The sequence below is a fragment of the Borostomias antarcticus genome, assembly GCF_949987555.1.
Source record: "Borostomias antarcticus genome assembly, chromosome: 2".
Lineage (NCBI taxonomy): Eukaryota > Metazoa > Chordata > Actinopteri > Stomiiformes > Stomiidae > Borostomias > Borostomias antarcticus.
Genome location: NC_140235.1, coordinates 713,159 through 738,293, shown reverse-complemented (window position 1 = coordinate 738,293; position 25,135 = coordinate 713,159). Strand labels below are relative to the sequence as shown.

The 25,135-nt window shown below is 43.3% G+C and overlaps 1 protein-coding gene across 1 annotated transcript in view; it reads left to right on the top strand.

Moving 5' to 3' along the window:
• Positions 1-24,545: 24,545 nt before the first annotated feature.
• pik3ap1 (phosphoinositide-3-kinase adaptor protein 1) overlaps positions 24,546-25,135 on the top strand; it is a gene marked incomplete at both ends in the record, with an annotated part of 12,609 nt that continues 12,019 nt past the window's right edge. Inside the window, one exon of the mRNA XM_084461362.1 lies at positions 24,546-24,576. Within this exon, the coding sequence (XP_084317488.1) occupies positions 24,546-24,576 (31 nt within the window). The remainder of the gene's footprint in view (positions 24,577-25,135) is intronic.

Sequence of the window (25,135 nt, the reverse complement as noted above, 5' to 3'; positions counted from 1 at the left end):
TAGCAAACGTGGAGGTCCAGGGACCAAGGATTCTTCATTTCCTGCCGAATACGAGGGATGATGTTAAGAGGTGATTATATACATTTTAACATTCTGACTTGCTCTGTGAGGATCTGTGCGCCGTTAGCCAGCGCTTTATCACCACCGACCTTTGACCCCTCAGCCTCTTCATCACCAGGCCCCTGACCCCTCACCCTCTTCATCACCAGGCCCCTGACCCCTCACCCTCTTCATCACCAGGCATTTGACCCCTCACCCTCTGACCCCTCACCCTCTGACCCCTCACCCTCTTCATCACCAGGCCCCTGACCCCTCACCCTCTTCATCACCAGGCCCCTGACCCCTCACCCTCTTCATCACCAGGCCCCTGACCCCTCACCCTCTTCATCACCAGGTCCCTGACCCCTCACCCTCTTCATCACCAGGCCCCTGACCCCTCACCCTCTTCATCACCAGGCCCCTGACCCCTCACCCTCTTCATCACCATGCCCCTGACCCCTCACCCTCTGACCCCTCACCCTCTTCATCACCAGGCCCCTGACCCCTCACCCTCTTCATCACCAGGCCCCTGACCCCTCACCCTCTTCATCACCAGGCCCCTGACCCCTCACCCTCTGACCCCTCACCCTCTTCATCACCAGGCCCCTGACCCCTCACCCTCTTCATCACCAGGCCCCTGACCCCTCACCCTCTTCATCACCAGGTCCCTGACCCCTCACCCTCTTCATCACCAGGCCTTTGACCCCTCACCCTCTGACCCCTCACCCTCTTCATCACCAGGCCCCTGACCCCTCACCCTCTGACCCCTCACCCTCTTCATCACCAGGCCCCTGACCCCTCACCCTCTGACCCCTCACCCTCTTCATCACCAGGCCCCTGACCCCTCACCCTCTTCATCACCAGGCCCCTGACCCCTCACCCTCTTCATCACCAGGCCCCTGACCCCTCACCCTCTTCATCACCAGGCCCCTGACCCCTCACCCTCTTCATCACCAGGTCCCTGACCCCTCACCCTCTTCATCACCAGGCCTTTGACCCCTCACCCTCTGACCCCTCACCCTCTTCATCACCAGGCCCCTGACCCCTCACCCTCTTCATCACCAGGCCCCTGACCCCTCACCCTCTTCTGGGTGTCAGCTGCTGTGGAAGCTCAATCTTACACTGCAGAGGGGGCGGAGGATGAACTGGGAATCAGATTATGCAGCGTTACCCTGACAGGCTAGCAGGCAGAATTGTTTTTGCGATGATATGAAGGAAGCTAATTATGTGTGTAAGGAGAAGGTTGGGGGGAAAAATAATAAGATTACAAAGAATAATTTGCTGATATAATTACACCAAAATTGGGTACACACAATCGTCAAATACATGTATTGCTTGACCTGGGCTAGCCAGTGAAATAAATCCTCCTTCTATAGCCTTTGTTAATTTGTTTTTATCATATCCAAGTGGTGTTTGTGCAGGCAGTTCCATTTGCATGTGTAATTCCGCTGTGCAAATTGACAACAAGTAGATAATTCTGGGGAATGGGCTGGATGCAGGGCCAAGCTATCTCCCCAGCGCTATTCATTTTGAGGAACTGCTGAGGCATGAAACTCATACATCAACTATTTCCTGACAACGCGTCGGCTTATTGTCCCCTAAAATGTCATTACAGCCATTATTTATGAAGCTAATTCATTTATTAAACCATATTTACTCTGACAGAATTTGTCACATTCTATCCATATCCCAAGCATAGCTTTTGAACAATGGTGTTTCAATGAGCGAAGAATACCGTACAAAGTTTTGATTTTGAAGCTGACTGGTTTGCACACACGATGGTTGAAATGTTTAAACACAAACTGAGTCAATGACTGATGGATTTCTAGACTTTACAAATCAAAAAATGTGAGTACAGTTGAAGTTCAGGACTACCGTAACATCAACATCATGGTTTGTGTTACAGGGCAACCGTGTAAACGTGGGGCTCAGATTGGTAGTGGCCAACCTAAAGGGAGTTACCTGCATGTCCTGTGGACAGTATGTCATCTGTTATAGAAAGAAGATGCACTTGTGAGTTCTGGTGAGTAGTAGTACACTGACTTTTCCTACATTAATTGCAATTATTGTTAGTCGCTTTGGATAAAAGCGTCTGCTAAATGACTGTAATGTAAAGTCATGTAATGTTTGGATGTGTGTTATCCAGTGTTATAGTGAAGTGTTTATGGATGTATATGGAGTAGCTTAGACCATCTTCTTTAAACTCCACTAATGTAAAAACAAATGTTTCTGCTACAGTAGACCCACTTCTTTAGTCAGAGTATATCCACTTCTTTAGTCAGAGTATACTCACTTCTTTAGTCAGAGTAAAGCCACTTCTTTAGTCAGAGTATACCCACTTCTTTAGTCAGAATATACCCACTTCTTTAGTCAGAGTATAGACACTTCTTTAGTCAGAGTATACCACTTCTTTAGTCAGAGTATACCCACTTCTTTAGTCAGAGTATACCCACTTCTTTAGTCAGAGTATACCCACTTCTTTAGTCAGAATATACCCACTTCTTTAGTCAGACCCACTTCTTTAGTCAGAGTATACCCACTTCTTTAGTCAGAGTATACCCACTTCTTTAGTCAGAGTATGGCCACTTCTTTAGTCAGAGTATGGCCACTTCTTTAGTCAGAGTATACCCACTTTATTTATATCATTTTATACAGTATATGAGAAATCATTCATAACATTGACACACAAACCCATGCACTGTCAGACACCATTTTTTTGTTTTAACAGAGTTCAAAATACAGTATTACATTAATTTGTTTAATTTTTGGGTGATAAAATGATACATTGAAATGTAAATATTTCTCCTCAGAGGTCGAGGATTCCTTCAAGTTCGTTTCATCATTTATCTGTCGTCTCGTTTCTGTCCGAATCATTAATGCCTTTTGGATGTTTTCACTGGAGGAACCAGATCAGCATGAAATTAAGCGCAGTTTGAATCTTCACATGCTCCAATCAGATGGGCTGAATCTTCACATGCTCCAATCAGATGGGCTGAATCTTCACATGCTCCAATCAGATGGGCTGAATCTTCACATGCTCCAATCAGATGGGCTGAGATGGAATCACGGCTAGCCTGGCCAACCAGAGCCACTTCCCTTAGATGTAATGGACTTCATATTCATAGGTTCACTTACATGCTTGATTATTACAGCTGAGATAGGAGGTGCAACCCCCCCCCCCCACCCCTCCACCCCCCATTTTCCTCATGAAAAAGAGGATAGATATGAAGAAGATAGATATGAAGAAGATAGATATGCCTTTTCACTGATTGAGTGTGAATGTATAAGAAGAGAACTCATCCTACTGGCTGGAAATGACAACCTGAACAAAGGGTTTGGATGTCATGTGTGTTTACCTCAGCCATGTTGATATTCTTTCCTCCCTGATGAGTAAATGCACAAACCCGTGTTTTCCTTACATTTCCAGCTGTGAAATGTGTCATTTACAGTTCACACCACAGAGAACGATGCTTTCTGCAGCTAAGTGCGCCTGGTCTTGTAATCAGCACCAATACCTTGCCTGACATAAAATAATTCCTTTTAATAACGGGAAATATTACCTGATGAATTAATTTAGGTGATAGCATCTAGGGTAAGAAGCTTAAATGCCATCTTAAATTACATGCAGGCATAGGAAAACTTTCATCTTGTCTCATTTGCATAAGAGGAAGCGTGTGTGTGGAGCCTTGGTTCTCCGAGAGGCCGGCACACTCGCAGAGAAGCCTAATTGAGCAAATTATTGTAATAATTATAAATCACATAATTAGCAAGAACAAAACAGTATCCCAAATCTCCTCTCTTTTTTTCATGACAGGTTGTTCCTTCTACTGTGTGGTCATTCTTGAATTCTGCTACAATTTTAGCATTTCATATTGAACCCTGGTACTGATCCGTGTTTTAATATGACAAAGTAGCGTGGTTGTAAACGGTCTCCTTGTCACCTCATCCAGCAGTAGAAGGAGCACTTCTGCTCTATAACACTCAACTACTGACCCAGAACCTTCCAAACTGCTGGTTCTGAGGAGAGGATCATCATTTGGAACCATTCTCTAGGATGCTTCTTACATAGAAGAATAGATACAGTAGTTAATTGGTTTATTATGATGAAAGGTTACAACCTAATTCATTTTTCCAAAAAAGCTTTTAGCAACCATTCAACAACTTCAACAAAAATAAAAGCTCAATTTCTATTTGCCTTTGGTTGGCACTGATGATTCTGTTCTGTCACAATTATTTTACATTTTTAATTGACTTAATGGATGCAGTGGCAATTTAGAAAGTGGAAATTAAAATCGTCAGTTTACTGATATCATCTCTTTAATTTTAGCGTATGAAAAAGATGTTGTTCATTAAATTGTCTCATTCCAGGTAATGGGAAACCCAGACAAATGATGTGAAATTGAAGGCCTGGGGTCGTCCTGGGGTCGTCTCCATGCCGCCCAGAGCGGTCCGGCGGTTCAGTGGCCCAGGAGACAGAGCTGCTCTGAGGTGACCATCTGAGGTGACCATCTGAGGTGACTATCTGAGGTGACCATCTGAGGTGACTATCTGACCTGACCATCTGAGGTGACCATCTGAACTGACCATCTGAGGTGACCATCTGAGGTGACTATCTGAGGTGACCATCTGAGGTGACTATCTGAGGTGACCATCTGAGGTGACTATCTGAGGTGACCATCTGAGGTGACTATCTGAGGTAATCATCTGAGGTGACCATCTGAGGTGACTATCTGAGGTGACCATCTGAGGTGACTATCTGAGGTGACTATCTGAGGTGACCATCTGACCTGACCATCTGAGGTGACCATCTGAGGTGACTATCTGAGGTGATCATCTGAGGTGACCATCTGAGCTGACTATCTGAGGTGACCATCTGAGGTGACTATCTGAGGTGACTATCTGAGGTGACCATCTGAGGTGACCATCTGAGGTGACTATCTGAGGTGACTATCTGAGGTGACTATCTGAGGTGACCATCTGAGGTGACTATCTGAGGTGACCATCTGAGGTGACTATCTGAGGTGACTATCTGAGGTGACTATCTGAGGTGACTATCTGAGGTGACTATCTGAGGTGACTATCTGAGGTGACCATCTGAGGTGACTATCTGAGGTGACTATCTGAGGTGACCATCTGAGGTGACCATCTGAGGTGACCATCTGAGGTGACCATCTGAAGTGACCATCTGGAGATGGAAACGCCTGTATCTTATCCGTGCCCAACATTACTGTGGTTGCTTCTCCATCATTAATATTAGGCTACTATCCCGCAAGACACCCAGGGGGTAAAGAGATAATATTAGGCTACTATCCCGCAAGACACCCAGGGGGTAAAGAGATAATATTAGGCTACTATCCCGCAAGACACCCAGGGGGTAAAGCTATAGAAGGGTACTCTCTGAATCCTCAACTGAAGTCCACCTGAAATGGCATCCATACTGTATACTTAATCTGAAATAGCATCCATACTGTATACTTAATCTGAAATAGCATCCATACTGTATACTTAATCTGAAATGGCATCCATACTGTATACCTAATCCTCCTACTCTAATAGTCTGGTCTACGTTTAGGGTCCTCTCCTTTCTGCTTTGGTCAGAAGAAAGAGTTTTTCAATAGCAGTTAATACATGTGCATCTGCATATCCGGTGTATCCCCTAGAAGGTGATCCTCCTGTACAGTTATTAATATGAGGTCATCGGGACGTTGTCAGTGACCCTTCATCACACACAAGCTGAACCATTCCTGATCTGAGGATCGCTCTTCATCATCTAAGTCAACTTCATCACTATGGTTTTGAATTCAGATTGAGCCTGAGAAGCGTGTTGGTAGTTTTCATGTTTGCCCGTTAGGTTTTTGTTGTGCTCCTAAGAAATGTTTGTGATGCACTGAGGAAATGATTATTTTATTTTTTATTTTTCAGCACAAAAGATCCCTGTGTTAATTTTGCTCATCTGCAGCTGAGTTGTCATGTAAGCTCCCGTCACAGAACAGAGAGAACAGATGGTGAACAGCTCCTGCCTTTAGAGAAAGTGAGAGAGAGAGAGGGAGGGGGAGAGAGAGAGAGAGAGGGAGGGAGAGAGAGAGAGAAAGAGGGGGGGAGGGAGAGAGAGAGAGGGAGAGAGAGGGAGGGGGAGAGAGAGGGAGAGAGAGGGAGAGAGAGAGAGAGAGAGAGAGGGAGAGAGAGAGAGGGAGGGAGAGAGAGAGAGAGAGAGAGGTAGAGGTAGAGCGAGAGGGAGAGAGAGAGGGAGAGATAGAGGGGGAGAGAGAGAGAGGGGGGATGGAGAGAGAGAGAGGGAGAGCTAGGGAGGTAGAGAGAGAGGGAGAGAGAGAGGGAGATAGAGGGAGAGAGGGAGAGGGAGGGAGAGAGAGAGAGAGGGAGAGAGAGAGGGAGAGGGAGGGAGAGAGAGGGAGAGAGAGATAGAGGGAGGGGGAGAGAGAGAGAGAGAGGGAGAGAGAGATGGAGAGAGAGAGGGAGAGAGGGAGAGAGAGATGGAGAGAGAGGGAGAGAGGGAGAGAGAGATGGAGAGAGAGAGAGGGAGAGAGATAGAGGGAGGAAGAGAGAGAGATGGAGAGAGAGAGGGAGAGAGAGAGGAAGAGAGAGGGAGAGAGATAGAGGGAGGAAGAGAGAGAGCGATGGAGAGAGAGAAGGAGAGAGAGAGAGAGAGAGAGGAATGCCTGGTCTTCCTCATTACACTGCTGTCATTTCGTCCTCATCCCCCTCCTCTTTAGTGGCATTAAGACGGGATGTAAATGTGACAGTTAACGCTGTTAGAAAATGGCTGGTTCAAGAAGGGCAGGAATTAGAGATGGGCATTAGGCGCTGATAAGCCCCTTCCCTCCGCCGCGCCAGCTGCTTAACATTCATGGGAAAGTCATCATCAAACAACGTTATCGCCGCTCTGTTGACGGCTGAGGAACATCATCACTATGATAATTTTTTTTATAGCTGTGAGCCAAAAAAGCACTCTTTTATTTCAGCGGTTTGTTAATGAGATAGGAGCTTGTTGGTATGGGCAATGCAAACTGGGCTCTCCAGCGTCTGTTTGAGTCTCCCGGGGCCCCCTGACCCCCCCCCCCCCCCCCCCCCCCCCGCGCTGTTTAATGTAGCAGGGGAGCGCTCTCATGTACTCCAGGACGAGTGCTCTGTGTACAGGGCCGGTGGACGCCTGCATGTGCACCTTCACAGATCAGCTGTTCAAAGACTGAAAACAGCGATATCAACAAACACTTCTAGCAGCCGAGAGGCTGGCGTCTGCCAATCAGGCGCAGTGTTTTCACCCGGACAGTATGAGGGGTTGAACAGGGGACTTGGCTGAGGATGAATCATATTGTAGGGATAATAAGTAACCATACGCAATAATATGTAACCTATTATCAGTGGTGGAAATGTTGATAATACAAATTGGTGACTTTATATTACTGTATATCTCCCTTGCTCAATGATTCATGTTTTTTCATTGGATTTTCCGTATTATAATAGGCTGTTTTAAATGTTTTACATGGTCTTGCAAGCCATGATGTGTGAAGATAGATATCAACTTTATTGATCCCTGACGGAAATTCATTTGTTGTACAAAATTCCACACAACAAAAAAGCCCAGTAGTGAGGTCTGTAGTGAGGCGTCTGTGGCTCAGTGGTAGAGCGGGTCGTCCAATGACCGCAGGGTCGCTGGTTCAAATCCCGCCAGTACACAGTATGCAACATGTACAAAATGTACACAAAATATACAATAAATTCTACAATCTCGGGTTGGACAACAAAAGATACATTCAGGGAATAATTAGAGTATGTACTCCAAGTATACAAGATATATGACAATTATGCAACAAAGTCTACATCTCTAGTTGTACCGTGTTGGTTAAATCAGTGGAGTATGTATGTTAAAGGAGTAGTAAAGGGAAAATCATGTTTATCCCTATTTTAAGGTTACTTATGATCATATACAATGGTTCAGATCAAAACGTTGACAAAACTAGCATTTTTGAGAAAGTCTGATAATTGCTCTACCACCGTTTAGGTCATATAATGGATGTGGATGGGCACCTTGAAAAATCATTCAAAAACATGTTAAACTCTCAATTTCAAAGACAAGAAGCTCACCGAGGGGGTAATTGGTGTCCGTTGGTGTTCTGACATCAAATTCGCCGCAAAGTATGAATCCTGTAGGGGTTTATTGATAATTTTATGAAATCCATTTACGCTTCGCGTCGTGCCTTACAACGCCCCCTAGCTGTTATAAAATCACTATAACGCACGGCCTCTCGTGGCTTATTGCTTAATTAAAACAGGGATAAACATGATTTTCCCTTTACTACTCCTTTAATAAATAATACATGGAGTGTAAGCTGTTGACTATTCACAACAATAACTAATCATAATTAACTAATCATAATTAACTAATATTCCTGTCCAAGAAACGACTGGCACCAGAGCAGAGCAGACCGTCCAGCCAGAAGGACATGCAGGGAACAGACTGTCCATCCAGGACATGCAGGGGACAGGCTGTCCATCCAGGACATGCAGGGAACAGACTGTCCATCCAGGACATGCAGGGAACAGACTGTCCAGACAGGACATGCAGGGAACAGACTGTCCATCCAGGACATGCAGGGAACAGACTAGGAAGGAAGTACATATGAATTGGTGGGTTCAGTTGGTCCCAGTACAATTGGACACAGCCATGTGAGTCAGAAAAATCACACCCAGGTGGTGAAGTAAGCAGTGCAGGCTTATGAGCAATCTCTACTGCCCTCTGCTGGTGTGCAACAGTATTTGCTACTCCTGATTGGTCTAAAACTCATGCAATGAATAGACACAGACACACACACACGGACGGACAGACAGACAGACAGACACATCTCACGCATAGAAACGGCTGCACCACTTTAAAAAAGACAAATCTGCTTTGTCTACAGGTTCCTCTTGTGTTCTGCTTAATATCCAAGCACATTAAAGACAGCTTGTTTAGTATCTAATCCATCACATCTGCAGGGGGACAGATTCAGAGATGCAGCTTTGTCACCCTTGATACACGAACCTTCTGTATTTTGGCCTCTCGTGGCCCAGAAGAGGGTTTGACGGAAGGAAACCATTCCAAGTAGAGCGATGCAGACGCAGCTGCCAGCCGGGCTTTGGATGCGCTGTGGGCTGCAGATACCAAAATCAGATTTAGATTCATGACTTAGCTTTTGTGTGTTGAGTGGTTTAACAGATTTTATTGTCTGAAATCCTTGCCAATACAAAGCATATCTAACTTGCCCTAATTAGTTTTCAAACTTTATGAGTTTGCACTATGATGTCATTTTTCAAAATTCCTCCCAAAACATGCAACAAACCCATGTATTGTTATTTCAGACATAAAACTTCTAGTAAACTAGAAATGGTGCTCGGTGAGCACAGACCTCCGCCCATGAATGCATTTCCTGGCTCTGTGCGTGCACATGTGTGTGCAAGCAGGTCATGTTTGGGATTGCTGCATTTGATAGGTCAAGCTTTATGCCAGTCCAAACCATGTGTCTGTGACCTTCCTGCCAGTCCAAACCATGTGTCTCTGTGACCTTCCTGCCAGTCCAAACCCTGTGTCTCTGTGACCTTCCTGCCAGTCCAAACCATGTGTCTCTGTGACCTTCCTGCCAGTCCAAACCATGTGTCTCTGTGACCTTCCTGCCAGTCCAAACCATGTGTCTCTGTCACATTCCCTCATCGACATATGGCCATTTCAAGACCCCCCATATTGACAATGAATGGAGGTAATTTCGGTAACACTTTAGAATAACTATCCCTTATATATACTAGTTAATAGTTATTGTATGTTTAGGACATCATGAATAACTCATTATCTAACAGTCTGTAGATGATCTATTAACTATTTATGAGGGGTAGTTATTATAAAGTGCGACTGTAATTTTTTGCTCCTGAACCTGTCCAAAAAATGAATGGAGGTGAATGGCGCCCCCCGCTATGGTGGTTGGGTGCGCTCCTAGTCCCCCCCCCCATAGCCCCCTAACCCTAACACGTGGGGAGCTGGCTTTGCTCAAACTTTTGTCTTAATTTGTGGATCCGTCCCATGATCTGAATCGGCTCCAAAATGGAATGTGTTCTAAGTTGGCCCACGCTGCTTCCCTCCACCGGGTTCCATGAACATCGGTCTGGCAGTGGTAACAAACAAACAACAAACAAACAAACACATGTAAAGGAGGGAGGTAAAGATGTAAAGGAGGGAGGTAAAGCTGTAAAGGAGGGAGGTAAAGATGTAAAGATACGTTTTACAAAAGACTGGTTGCCTAATCTACACAGTACAGTTCTGTAGGTGCAGTATTCATGTACTTTATGTATAATAGCTGAGCAAAAGGGTGCAGTTTGTTGTTTTTTTGGTTGCCATCTCTTGCTTTGAACTTGTTTGTTCTCGTTTTGTTTGTTTGTTTGTTTTAGCTATCCCCATGAGCTGTTAATTTCTCCCTATAAGGTCCTTCTACTGCTTTTATAAAGTAATGTTTGCTTAAGGCCCGTTGTAGCAGGTCAGGAGACAGGTGCAGGTGCTGGTGTTTACATTCCTTCCCCCACTCCTTTAATGGAAAAGGCTCCTTCTGAAACTAACTGGTTTATGTGTTCCCAGTCAGCACTCTGGGCATATTTCATGGACCTGTCTTTGAGTGCCCTCGTGAGAGATGATTACAGTAGAAAGTCATTTTTGTCTTAGGACAGAGTGCGCTAGGAGCTGTAGCAGTAGTGCGCTAGGAGCTGTAGCAGGGATTGTTTAGTGCACTAGGAGCTGTAGCAGGGATTGTTTTAGTGCACTAGGAGCTGTAGCAGGGATTGTTTTAGTGCGCTAGGAGCTGTAGCAGGGATTGTTTTAGTGTGCTATAGGAGCTGTAGCAGGGATTGTTTTAGTGTGCTAGGAGCTGTAGCAGGGATTGTTTTAGTGCACTAGGAGCTGTAGCAGGGATTGTTTTAGTGCACTAGGAGCTGTAGCAGGGATTGTTTTAGTGCACTAGGAGCTGTAGCAGGGATTGTTTTAGTGCGCTAGGAGCTGTAGCAGGGATTGTTTTAGTGCACTAGGAGCTGTAGCAGGGATTGTTTTAGTGCACTAGGAGCTGTAGCAGGGATTGTTTTAGTGTGCTAGGAGCTGTAGCAGGAATTGTTTTAGTGTGCTAGGAGCTGTAGCAGGGATTGTTTAGTGCACTAGGAGCTGAAGGAGGGATTGTTTTAGTGCACTAGGAGCTGAAGTAGGGATTGTTTTAGTGCACTAGGAGCTGTAACAGGGATTGTTATAGTGTGCTAGGAGCTGTAACAGGGATTGTTATAGTGTGCTAGGAGCTGTAGCAGGAATTGTTTTGTCATCGCGTGGAAAATCCCGCCAAAGCGCTCCATGTAGGGAGAGAGGCCGACCACCACCGGCCTCATTCTCATCTCTTACCAACTTCACACTCACCTAAACATGTTCTCCCCGTCGTACAGTATGCATCTACGCTGATATGCTGGAGAGACTTCTGTCTTAGCACCAGGTTCTGGGCTGCCTTGTTGAGTCTCTTCATTAACCCTCCGTAAACCAAAAGTGTACTCTGCTCTCTCATTAAGGAAAACTTTGAATAATTCCTTCTGATTGCAGCTAGCATTAGAGACTGAGCTGAGAGCCCTTCACTGGCCATGCGGCTTCCTCATGTAAATAGACCAGCAGGGGTCACTCAGAGACCAGCAGGGGTCACTCAGGGGTCACTCAGAGACCAGCAGGGGTCACTCAGAGACCAGCAGGGGTCACTCAGGGGTCACTCTCCTGTTCTCAGCCCTCATAAGGTCGAGGGACAACCTGGGTTTTATTTTGGAAACTATTGTTCACATGTACAAGTTTTCCTTTGCTAGTTGTGATGAAACACAGTGTCTCGTGACCCATATTACATAGACCACAGGAACTTAATCGAATTACCCTTTTTAGCATTGTCGACCCATTACTTAGTACTCACAATGTCAAAATCCTCAGTGCCTTTCATCCATCCTACACCCTTCTTTATTTGTGATCCCTTCTTTCTGCCCCCCCCCCCTCTCTCTCTCTCTCTCTCTCTGTTCCTCTGTTTCACATCCTTTGCGTTGGTGTTCATATTCTTGGCCATGAATGGATTACTCTTACTGAAATAGCTGTTACTCAGATTTGAGGTCAACTGCAAATCCATTTGAGGAGAAAAAAAACACAAGTAACCTCACTTTTCTCTTCCATCCGCAGCGAGCTGCTTCCCTCCAGCTTCTCCTGGTGTGGAGCTAAGCCAGCGGCTTAGGCCCCCATTGATAGGAGGTAATCTGGAACACTATTTCTTCTCTAATATATTTACATTTATTTTATTAGCCTAAAATAAGCACTTCATGGTGGTAAAAGCTTGTGAAATAGCCTAATTGCCAACAGGCTGGAAACAGACATGTCATGTGGAGGAGGAAACCATCGTTCAGTTTGTTGTGACATATTCTAATAGAAGCCTTTAATGTTGCAACTCCTCGACAATCCTAATCTCTTAATTGTCTCCGGACACTGAAATGCTGCATAGGATTATGTTTTTGTTTTTTTTACTCCAGATTTGATTATGTCAATAAACATGCTAAAGGACCGACACGCTATCAATTACAAACAAGCTATTTCAGCATGGACCCATAGCAGTCCTTGAATGCACACATTTACAATTTATTAATTTGTAATAAGTACATATTACTTTTAATGAAACTGATAGTGTTTTATGAGTTATTAGGTGAACAGTTGCGACAGAAACAAATCCACTTATTCAATAGAATAAAAGTGTCTGCATGAAAGAAATGAGGTGAGGGACCAAAGAGCTCTGAAGCTAACAAAGTATTTCACACATATTCAAGTCATTTTCACTTTGCCTTCGAGACCTAGCCAAAACCACTTTTAAGTTCTCATTGTACTCTACGGTATATGGGTTTTTTCCTCGTTAACTTTGAAGTAAGCTGGAAAAGGTATAGGTAGAGGGGATGGCATCAAATAATCATCAACTTCAAAAAGCATGCCGCCACCTAGCACTCCCAAAGCTAATGTCCTGGAGACATTCAGAATGGAAATTATTCAAACTCATTTAGTGGCAGCAAATTGGTCTAAGTTCAATCAGAAAACACACTGAACAAGAAGTACAGCCTAATTATACTTGTTTGTCAAATGAAAATTTCATTTGGGACGAAATGAAACCTTCCAGCAACTTCTTTTAAGGTGAGCTCCTAGTTGTATTATCAGCTAAACGCAGTAAAATCCATAATCATGTGGTGATAATGAAAATGGAGCCAATGTTAACATTCAGGCTTCCACGGCCCCGGGCTCATGGTGATAAAAAATAAGTAGTATAGTCCTCAGCCAGGCACGCTGACACCCGGCTGCTCTTTAGCCTCTTAGATGCGTTTCTGCATTTTAAAAACTTTATCAAAGCACTGTTGCAATGTGGAAAATGTCAACGCGAAATGCACTGAAGGCAAATTGGAATTTCATTAATTGTAAAATTATTGCTTTTGACTGATGTATTGCTATGCTTGTTAGGAGCCGGGGACTGGAACGCCCGCCTGTCTGCTCGGCGGGCGCCACTCTTGTTCCAGGTCATTTGCTGAAAGTTAGAGATCTACGTTCTTCCTAACCAAGAATATAATGTAAAGAAGCCAAAGTCAGGGGAAGTCCTGGCATATTAAGGACACACCTTTAGACAATATTAGTATTATCTTTCAGGATACAGTGATATAAAGCCTATATATACAGTGATATAAAGCCTATACTGTATATAGTGATATAGAGCTTATAGATACAGTGATATAGAGCCTATATATACAGTGATATAAAGCCTATACTGTATATAGTGATATAGAGCTTATAGATACAGTGATATAGAGCCTATAGATACAGTGATATAGAGCCTATACTGTAGATAGTGATATAGAGCCTATAGATACAGCGATATACAGTAGAGCCTATAGATAGTGATATAGAGTCTATAGATACAGTGATATAAAGCCTATACTGTAGATAGTGATATAGAGCCTATAGATAGTGATATAGAGCCTATACTGTAGATAGTGATATAGAACCTATAGATACAGAGATATAAGACATATAGATACAGTGATATAGAACCTATAGATAGTGATATACTATAGAGCCTATAGATACCGAGCCTAGTAATAAGCGTTAATTAATAGGTAATAAGGACCTTATAAGTCCTTATAAGATGCTTATAAGACATTATTATGTGTTAATAAGACTATATTAATGTTTAATAATAGTATAATAAACACGCTTATTGATAGATTATAAATGTTAGTTAATAGGTAATAAGGACCTTATAAATCCTTATAACATGCTTATAAGACATTATGCGTAAATAAGACTATACAAGTGTTTAATAATAGCATAATAAACACATTTATTGTTAGATTATAAGACATTTATAAGCACTTATAATAAGCTTGTTAACTGTTTATAGCCTGCTATTATGCACTTATTATGCATTTATTAGCAGTTAATTATGCACTTATTATGCAATTTTGCAGTAGTGGATCTAAAGCTAGTCAATGCATTATTAAGGTTAATGAATCCTTTATTATGCACTTATTAACAGTATGTTTCATGCAGCTCCCCCATCTGGAATGAGCACTACATGTGGTCAAGGTTGATACAATGTGAATAAAACATTACATACTAAAGCAATATTTTAGTGGTGAAACACAAAAACACACAAAGACAGCTCTTTTGGGGAGCTGTGTGAAACATACTGTTAATAAGACAGGTATCAGAGGTAGATATCCCTGAGTGGAGGTATCAGGGGTAGATATCCCTGAGTGGAGGTATCAGAGGTAGATATCCCTGAGTGGAGGTATCAGAGGTAGATATCCCTGAGTGGAGGTATCAGAGGTAGATATCCCTGAGTGGAGGTATCAGGGGTAGATATCCCTGAGTGGAGGTATCAGGGGTAGATATCCCTGAGTGGAGGTATCAGAGGTAGATATCCCTGAGTGGAGGTATCAGAGGTAGATATCCCTGAGTGGAGGTATCAGAGGTAGATATCCCTGAGTGGAGGTATCAGAGGTAGATATCCCTGAGTGGAGGTATCAGAGGTAGATATCCCTGAGTGGAGGTATCAGAGGTAGATATCCCTGAGTGGAGGTATCAGGGGTAGATATCCCTGAGTGGAGGTATCAGAGGTAGATATCCCTGAGTGGAGGTATCAGAGGTAGATATCCCTGAGTGGAGGTATCAGAGGTAGATATCCCTGAGTGGAGGTATCAGGGGTAGATATCCCTGAGTGGAGGTATCAGGGGTAGATATCCCTGAGTGGAGGTATCAGGGGTAGATATCCCTGAGTGGAGGTATCAGTATAGCCCTGAGTGGAGATATGAGAGGTAGCCTGTGTTTACCTGCTAATCCTCTGTGTCTATGCTGTCTATAATGGAGGAGAAAGGGACAACTTGTCAAGCCGTTTATCAACAGCAAACGGAGACGACATATTATCTTTAATGGGGTGAAACATGATCTCTACAGGGCTTGAATAGTACTTAAACACTTTGGGTTTTCCCTGATAGGGATGACTTCTGTACAGAGGCGTACATGCTTATTCATACAAGGCTGTTTAATGCTTACTAATGCAGTGCCTGTGCCCGTGTGACTCATAACAAGACCGTCATTAAGCATGATTATTATATTGACTTATTGGAGTGAATGCTGCTAAATTAAGTTTTGTTGCGTTTTAATATGCAACAATAAATAAAAATCTAATCAATCTAATTCCTCATAAAGGCTATTACATACGTCTTAAACTGACTAAATAACATGTATTTACTCATACTAGGCTACTTGAAACAACTCCCCTTCCTTAATAGTCTTTTAAACAAATAAACTCAGTAAAGATATTTTTCCCCATTCAATTCATTCATTACCACATTTATTTGAAATGTATATGAAACATATTCCAACATTAGGACTCCAATTCCCAGTATGCATTGCGAGTTATGCAGCAGTCATGGAGGTATTATAGAAAATGGCAGCAGTAGACACATCACATGGCAGCTCTCACAGACGGCTGGTTAGCTTGGTTAGATTAGCATAAGTGCAATTCATTATTTGTTACAATCACATTCTGAACCTATTGATGATGAAATACACATTCATACCAAGTTATTGAATACCCAGAAGCTCTCGCTTACGGCAAGAATGTATGGGGACAAGCTATGATATTTGTGGATACCAATGAGAATTTGATCAGATTTTCAGCTGGATGCTGATTGGCCCACGCAGATAGTGGGCGGTGCGAAGAGGCTGATTTGACCTCTGATTGGTCTCTGACCGCAGAAGGTGCAATTTTAGACTTTCTTCCACATTAACTCTGACTTTAAAGAGGTTTTTATTACACAAACAGCAAAGTGTAGTACCTAAATGAGTTTTTCTATTCCTGAAAATATATATTCATGCCATGTTAATATAACTATATAATATATATAATATCTATATCATTCCCATTCCCCACAATATACTGTAGCAAATACGCATATAAACAGTGTTTGATCGGCACTAACTAGTTAAGCTGGGCTACTTATCTACCGTTAGCTAAAGCAGCTTCTACACAACTACTCTGAGTCCTAAGCTGTGTTCGAAACCGTTTCCTATTCACTATATAGTGCGTCCGCCATTTTTTTGTAGTGTTCGAATTCTCAACGGTTAATTTTATTCACTATATAGTCCACTACAAAATACTTACAATTCACGTTGATTTCTAGTGAACAGAAAATGTACCCTACAATTTCTCCAGTATACCACAAGTGTCATGTTTTACACAAGTGTCATGTTTTACACAATTGTCATGTTTTACTGAAGGAGAAGATGTGAACAAGAAGACGGCAGCTGTCGGTGGCTAAAGCAGTTAGCTAACGTTACGATGATTCCTCTAGCTGTTTTGCTGCTGATGCGAGTTTGAATTCGCCTCCGTTTATGCCTGAGAAACAGGAGTTGAACCAACAGCATCAAAATAATTACAGGAATCGTCGTAAAGTTAGCTAACTGCTTTAGCCACCGACAGCTACCGTTAATGTTATAGAAGCTGCTGTCGTGAGCTAACTGGCTATCACGGTCTTGCTACTAGCAGACAGCAGCACCATAGTTGACAAAACCACACTTGCACATCATTAGAATTTTTACTATTTATTTGGGATTTAACATTCAAAACTGAACATGACAACTGAATACTATCTGAGGACATTTCAACCTGCTGCCATCAGGGGGCGCTATTTTTACGTGATACTGCTTGTTTGCGTCCATGAATATCTGACGCAATGGCGTACCATGTAGTGTCCGAAAACCTTTTAATCGTTCCCTATGTAGTTCCCTATATGGGAAACACTACGGTACCTCAAGAAAGGCTATCGTATCGTAACGTATCGTATCGTATTAGTACATAGGGAATAGGGAGTGAGTGAACGAGGGAACGATTTCGAACACAGCTCTAGTGAGTGCCTGAAACACATTTTTTTCCAGCTTTCTTGAGAACCACCGATCCAAATAACTTCACAGTCCACACACTTCCTCGCGTCTGGAGCAATACACCTGCTGAATGTTCACTTCATTCACTGTTTCTAGAGATAATCAGGCCACATACATACATACATACATACATACATACATACATACATACATACATACATACATACATACACACATACATACATACATACATACACACATACATACACACATACAGAGGTTTGTGGATTTATAGATACCTGTAGATGTGTTTTGCACCTACACTGTGTTATTATTACTTGTTTATTATGTAGGACTTACTGCCTGGCTCAATGGCACCATGGCAAAAGACAAATCACGTGTACTGTAGCAGCTATTGAGTAGCTATTCTGATCCCAGGTCAGCCTTACCTTTAGTCTTGACATGAGAAGGCACAAAGTACTTTGCAGAATTACTTTTTTTTTTTTCATTTCACAGATTTATGATTTGCTCATTTGCTCTCTGTGTGATGAGTGTAAATAATGTCTGGTGGTCAGCAGTAAAGCATTAGCAGTCATTATTATTGGAATGTCTCTATTTAGTCATCACTGAGCGATTGCAACCTGCTAAGATGAGTCTGTCCTCTATTGACATTATTGGAGGATAGTTCAAACCACACAATATTGTCACTCCTCCCATCACATCATTCATTTGGATTTGTAATGATGTTTTAGGCAAACTTATTTCAGTGCACATCTTTTCAGACCATGTCTTGTGTGATAAGCAATGGTGTCATATGGTGTATCACACTTGTACGGCAGGATCCAGAGCCGTTGGTTCAGCAGTGAAGCTCTGACCTCTAGTGGTCCATTCTGGTACTGCGCCGCCGCTCTGCTCCATCATTGGGGAGAATTTCAGCATCAAACTCGCCTTGACTACGGGTTTGCTTCTTTTTTTATATTGACTTCCAATAGACAGTACCAGGCAACAATCTCTCTCTCTACCAAGATGAACACTAATGTACTGTAAAAAATCGCTTGCCTGCAACCAGCCTAATGAAACAATTATCTTCAGCTAGACACGCACAGGCCTCAATATAAATAAATCGAAGCAGCAGTATCTGCTGGATTAACGGAGCCTGGATTAATGAAAGACCACATCCAAATTGAGTGTCTTATCATGTCCACGTGATGTCAGCCAAGCAAAGACAATAGATGAATGCAAAATGATCTTTCAATAGTAGTTTAAGATGCTTGTTTGATAAATTGTTCCACAACAGTTTTGATCACCGAAGCATGCATTCAGTATTTTGCCTATTTAGATGCTTTAGATTATCTTAAATGGTCCTCTAAATTGTTAATAAATTATTCTGTGGTAATCTTTTTACAACTTTATTGTACTCTCAAAGTAACAGACTTACCGCTGCTCGTGTGAACTTGTCTATAGACAGCAGAGGGAATTGAGAACAAAGGTCGTATTTGAGAGAAAGTTTCTTCATGATCCCTTTTGTTCTGCTGTGACGAGAGAAAACTACACAATAATGGAATTGAAATGTGACAATGAACATGAATAATGATCCAACCCTGGATTAGCTGAATGTAACAGGACATGTAGGCCTATTGGCCATGGTGCGGGTGCTTTATCCACATAATTGTCATTTATTTTGTAAGGAGATAAAGTAGGTAATGATGGTGTACAGTATAAAGACAACCACAGTCAAGCTATTTGACAGTACAAGCAGGTCAGGAACCCTGGTGACTGTTTGCAAATTGAAATAAGAGACCCTTTTAGAGACACACTTATCTTTGTATGGCTGTGCCAATGACTACCCCGACCTCATGTCTAAAAGACTACCAATTGGATTTGTTGCCCCTTATGAAAATATTCGCCCACTGGGAGTTTGTGTTGAGGAGAAAGCAATGCTATTTTCTTCTTTACTAGGCAATGCAATGCTAATAGTAATTGGAATCTTATCCTGTTGTTTACTCATCATATATGTGCAGTTATTCCGAAGCTAAACTCCATTTAAGTTTTTAATAACATTTCGGAATAGTTCCAATTCAGGTAAACAGAAGCTGATTACCTTGATGGATTGAGAGTGTATGTCTGCTGGCACTTTATTTGATTCGTTTATTCAGGGCCGACAAATAGAGCCGTTTCACGCAGTCAAACAAAGGTCTGCCTCCACATTCGGAATATTCTAGTGGTGTTCAGCCCAGTGGTGTTCAGCTCAGTGGTGTTCAGCTCAGTGGTGTTCAGCCCAGTGGTGTTCAGTCCAGTGGTGTTCAGCTCAGTGCTTTGGGAGACTGTTAACCTTCACTATTTCTCCACCACTTGACTTTACATTTTTTATATCATATTGTCTGTATGAAGTACTCGTCATAAACATGCTATGTTATTTATATGCATGTGTATTTGTCCATCAGGAATCCTAGTATATAAAGCAAACACCCTACAGGATCTATCTGTGGCCTAATTTGACTCTGGAAATGACTAAAGCAAAGATACAAGCTCATTCAGTACAGGACGAGCCTGGTACAGAGAACCTCTGATCGGTTTGAATTTCCTCCCATAAGCGTCTCATTGTTTAGAGGAGCTGCTTTGCCCAAGTACTCACCAGCTGCTTACCTAATGAGGTTATAGTGTTTCCCTATCAACTGTAAATTTCAATAATTTGTTGGAAGAGCCTTTCACTGTCACTTTTTATCATATTATCAATGACGCCTCAATTTTCTTCAGCTCTTCCAACTGCGCCTGACCTCCCTCTTACAGCTCGGTAATGAAGTGCACTGGACTGGTAATTGGTCCACATTATACCAGATCAGGTAACACTACACTTATTTTCTTATCACAATGAGCCTGCTGGTGATTCTGAATGAGAAACCAAACACAGTCTCTTTCTTATGCAGGCTATCGTCCAAATAACATTTCAGCTCCCGACCCCTTCCCATTTCAGTTTTCCATTTCAAGATTGCGCTCCACATCCTGGGGTCTCAACTTGTTTCTGGTTTCCCCCACTTTAAAAACGATCCCCGAACCAGTTGAAAGTCATGCAGATCTGTGAGAGATGGGTCCTGGGATGGGGGAAGTCCAGTGAGGGAGTAACATGACCATATGTCTGTAATATGATCAGCTACTGTACAATACTGTCTGCCTGGCCTTCCCCAGTCAAAGGCTACAGTACCTCCATGGCTCTGGACATATTTTGCATTGCAATAATATATTTTGCCTCTTCTATCCAATATCACAAAAGTAGGGCACCACTGTTTAAGCCATAAGAAATACAGTATCACAGAGCAAGTAGGCTACAGTGGTTGCCAATCTAACCCAGTGTATCTGTAGACCTACTTATTTACTGGTTAATTAGGCCTACGGTAGGCTATGCTGTCCATGCACTTCAGAGTTCAAAACATCGAAAGGACCAATACTCAGCTAGCAGTGTTATTTTTATCGAGACTTAAAAAGTTTGTTATGTTTCGGGCCATTGAACATTCAGTCAGAGTGAAGCACTTGAACTGTGAGTTGTGTTGTGAGGGCGTGCAGGTCTCCCCCCGAACTGAGCTCTCCTCTGCAGGCCCCCAGATCTCCCCCGAACTGAGCTCTCTTCTCTGCAGGCCAGATCTCCCCCGAACTGATCTCTCTTCTCTCCAGGCCCCCAGATCTCCCCCCGAACTGATCTCTCTTCTCTGCAGGCCCCCAGATCTCCCCCGAACTGAGCTCTCTTCTCTGCAGGCCCCCAGATCTCCCCCCGAACTGAGCTCTCTTCTCTGCAGGCCAGATCTCCCCCGAACTGAGCTCTCTTCTCTGCAGGCCAGATCTCCCCCGAACTGAGCTCTCTTCTCTGCAGGCCAGATCTCCCCCCGAACTGATCTCTCTTCTCTGCAGGCCAGATCTCCCCCGAACTGATCTCTCTTCTCTGCAGGCCAGATCTGAGCCCTCTGCTCGGGTCACTGCCATGTGCTCAAAATACACTGAGGACTAAAACACAGGATATTGGATAACAAGGTTAAAATATAAGGGCAAAATATTCTCTTATTAAACTCAGGCTGTAGGGATTTGGTTTGAGCCACTTAATAGATAGTGGTTTCGAGGGAGCCCAAACAAAAGGTAAAGGTAGGGTCATGCTTATGGTAGCTAATAGCTGAGTTAAAAGAAATTAGGCGGATTTTTTCCACAGGAAATTGTACTTAGAGAGGTCATGGATCTCCCGACTCTTCAGAGGGAATTTCAGGAGTCAAGGGACAAGCATTTATTAGAACTATTAAAAAGTCATGTCTTTTGGACATGCAAATCCCATAGGCTATGTTATTATAGCATAACGACGTGCAGAATGATGTCATGGCTGAAACACACAAGCGATATCATGATGAGATACAACACAGGAACGAACCACAGAATGCATCTGCTTGTTTGATGTAACTGTAACGTAACAGTAACGTACATTATTGTACTGTAGTGAAGATATGTGTAGTAAAGACATATAGACTGCAGAGCAAATATATTAGCATGGATGTGGCACTAAAAGTCAAGAGGACTGATGGGCTGCTGCCCCCTGCTGGTTCCATGGGCTCATGAACCAAGTCTCAGAGACTTCTTCAGTCAGGCTGTAGACCTACAGAGACTAGACCTGGCCTTATAGAGGCTAGTAGAGGCTAGTAGACCTGGCCTTAGTAGAGGCTAGTAGACCTGGCCTTAGTAGAGGCTAGTAGACCTGGCCTTAACAGAGGCTAGTAGACCTGGCCTTAGTAGAGGCTAGTAGACCTGGCCTTATAGAGGCTAGTAGACCTGGCCTTATAGAGGCTAGTAGACCTGGTCTTAGTAGAGGCTAGTAGACCTGGCCTTAGTAGAGGCTAGTAGACCTGGCCTTAGTAGAGGCTAGTAGACCTGGCCTTATAGAGGCTAGTAGACCTGGCCTTATAGAGGCTAGTAGACCTGGCCTTAGTAGAGGCTAGTAGACATGGTATTAACAGAGGCTAGTAGACCTGGCCTTAGTAGAGGCTAGTAGACCTGGCCTTATAGAGGCTAGTAGACCTGGCCTTATAGAGGCTAGTAGACCTGGCCTTATAGAGGCTAGTAGACCTGGCCTTAGTAGAGGCTAGTAGACCTGGCCTTATAGAGGCTAGTAGACCTGGCCTTAGTAGAGGCTAGTAGACCTGGCCTTATAGAGGCTAGTAGACCTGGCCTTATAGAGGCTAGTAGAGGCTAGTAGACCTGGCCTTAGTAGAGGCTAGTAGACCTGGCCTTATAGAGGCTAGTAGACCTGGTCTTAGTAGAGGCTAGTAGACCTGGTCTTAGTAGAGGCTAGTAGACCTGGTCTTAGTAGAGGCTAGTAGAGGCTAGTAGAGGCTAGTAGACCTGGCCTTATAGAGGCTAGTAGACCTGGCCTTAGTAGAGGCTAGTAGACCTGGCCTTATAGAGGCTAGTAGACCTGGCCTTATAGAGGCTAGTAGACCTGGCCTTATAGAGGCTAGTAGACCTGGCCTTATAGAGGCTAGTAGACCTGGCCTTAGTAGAGGCTAGTAGACCTGGCCTTAGTAGAGGCTAGTAGACCTGGCCTTAGTAGAGGCTAGTAGAGGCTAGTAGACCTGGCCTTAGTAGAGGCTAGTAGACCTGGCCTTAGTAGAGGCTAGTAGACCTGGCCTTAGTAGAGGCTAGTAGAGGCTAGTAGACCTGGCCTTAGTAGATGCTAGTAGACCTGGTCTTAGAGGCTAGTAGAGGCTAGTAGATCAGGGTCTTAGTAGAGGCTAGTAGACTTGACCTGTGTAGAGGCTAGTAGATCTGGCCTTAGTAGAGGCTAGTAGATCTGGCCTTTCATCCTCAGAAGTTAGATCTCATGGTCTTTTTTAAAGACACCCGACCCACATGGATGAGTGTAGAATCACAAGTGATCATAGTTGATTGTAATATGAATGCTGTTCAAAGAGATTGAAAACCCTGTGTCATGACAACCCAGAGAATTCATCAACCAACTGTACCCCCAGTATCTTCCTTGAGTCACATAGCTCACGTACAGTAATACAGTGACATCATACATGCCTTTCATACAGTAAGATACTAGGACAGGGAACTGCATGGCTCAATTTTAGATTCATAGTTACAGGAGTGAAAAAAGGAACATGCCACAAAGACAACTTAACAGGTGTGTGTGTGTGTGTGTGTGTGTGTGTGTGTGTGTGTGTGTGTGTGTGTGTGTGTGTGTGTGTGTGTGTGTGTGGATAGGGGCAGGGTTTGGTACTGATGTGGGAGGATATACAGTGTTGCCACAGAAGTGTTCATCTATCTGTCTGTCTGTCTGTGTGTGTGTGTGTGTGTGCGTGTGTGTGTGTGTGTGTGTGTGTGCGTGCGTGTGTGTGCGTGCGTGTGCGTGCGTGCGTGCGTGTGTGTGTGTGTGTGTGTGTGTGTGTGTGAAGTCAATGTAATGTAATGAAGTAGTGTCTGTTGGTGGCAACAGTCATGATGACTCGGCAGCAGGTTTGTGAACTTGTGATTTGTTGTACTTTATGAAGAATGTGTGTCCTATTGTAAGGATGTGTGTCCTATTGTAAGAATGTGTGTCCTATTGTGTCCTATTGTAAGAATGTGTGTCCTATTGTAAGAATGTGTGTCCTATTGTAAGGATGTGTGTCCTGTTGTAAGGATGTGTGTCCTATTGTAAGAATGTGTGTCCTATTGTAAGGATGTGTGTCCTATTGTAAGAATGTGTGTCCTGTTGTAAGAATGTGTGTCCTATTGTAAGGATGTGTGTCCTATTGTAAGGAGAACTGAAGGGCTGATTGTGTTGTACAGTATTCTAGACACACTGCATTCTTCAGTCTCACCTCTGGGCCGTGACTACGACTGTAACCAGCGTTTCAGGAAGTGACGCCGAGCCGACCAAAATCAGGAAACTAACAGTTACTATTAATATAACAGCAAGGGGCTGATGCTGGTGAAAGTGCTTCAGGGGCAAAGTGTTTAAAGCTGAGGAAAACACACAGCAGTTCAGATGTTTCAATGAGGAGGAGGAGTTCATCCAACTGTCATTTAACCTCACAACATGGAAGCAGTCTCCTTCAACATGAAGTCAGGTAAGATGACAGTGTCTCTCTTTCTATTAATTTGAGCTTATTTTTTAGACTGTCAAGACTTTGGGTGCAAATGTGTAGTCGTATATTTTCTTCACATACTGTGTGGCAGAGTCACGGACGGTTCAAATGTTCAAGAGTATTTCTGTATTATTGGGAATTGAGAAACGTTGACACTTTAGTTTGACTAGATAGGAATTGGCAGAAGATACAGACAGAAGTCTTTCTTGAAAATGAGGAAGTTGGACTCTTCCTCTATCTGTAGCACCACTGTGCTGTGTGTGTCTGTGCCTGACTTGTTTTACAGCAAATGGTTTGTCATATTGAACTATCTTGTGTGTCTAAATAACTGAAATCCCCCAAAATATACATACATACATATCAGATATCAATATTTGAATGAAAACTATGAAGTGAGCAGCGGTGTCTTATAAGGGAGCGATATGTGGTGTCTTTCCCTTTTAGACTGTGAGGGGTGGACTTGACATGATTCAACACAGTAACGACTTCAATGCAATTACCCTCACCCATGTTGACTACAAAGCATGTTTGTTCAGCCTCC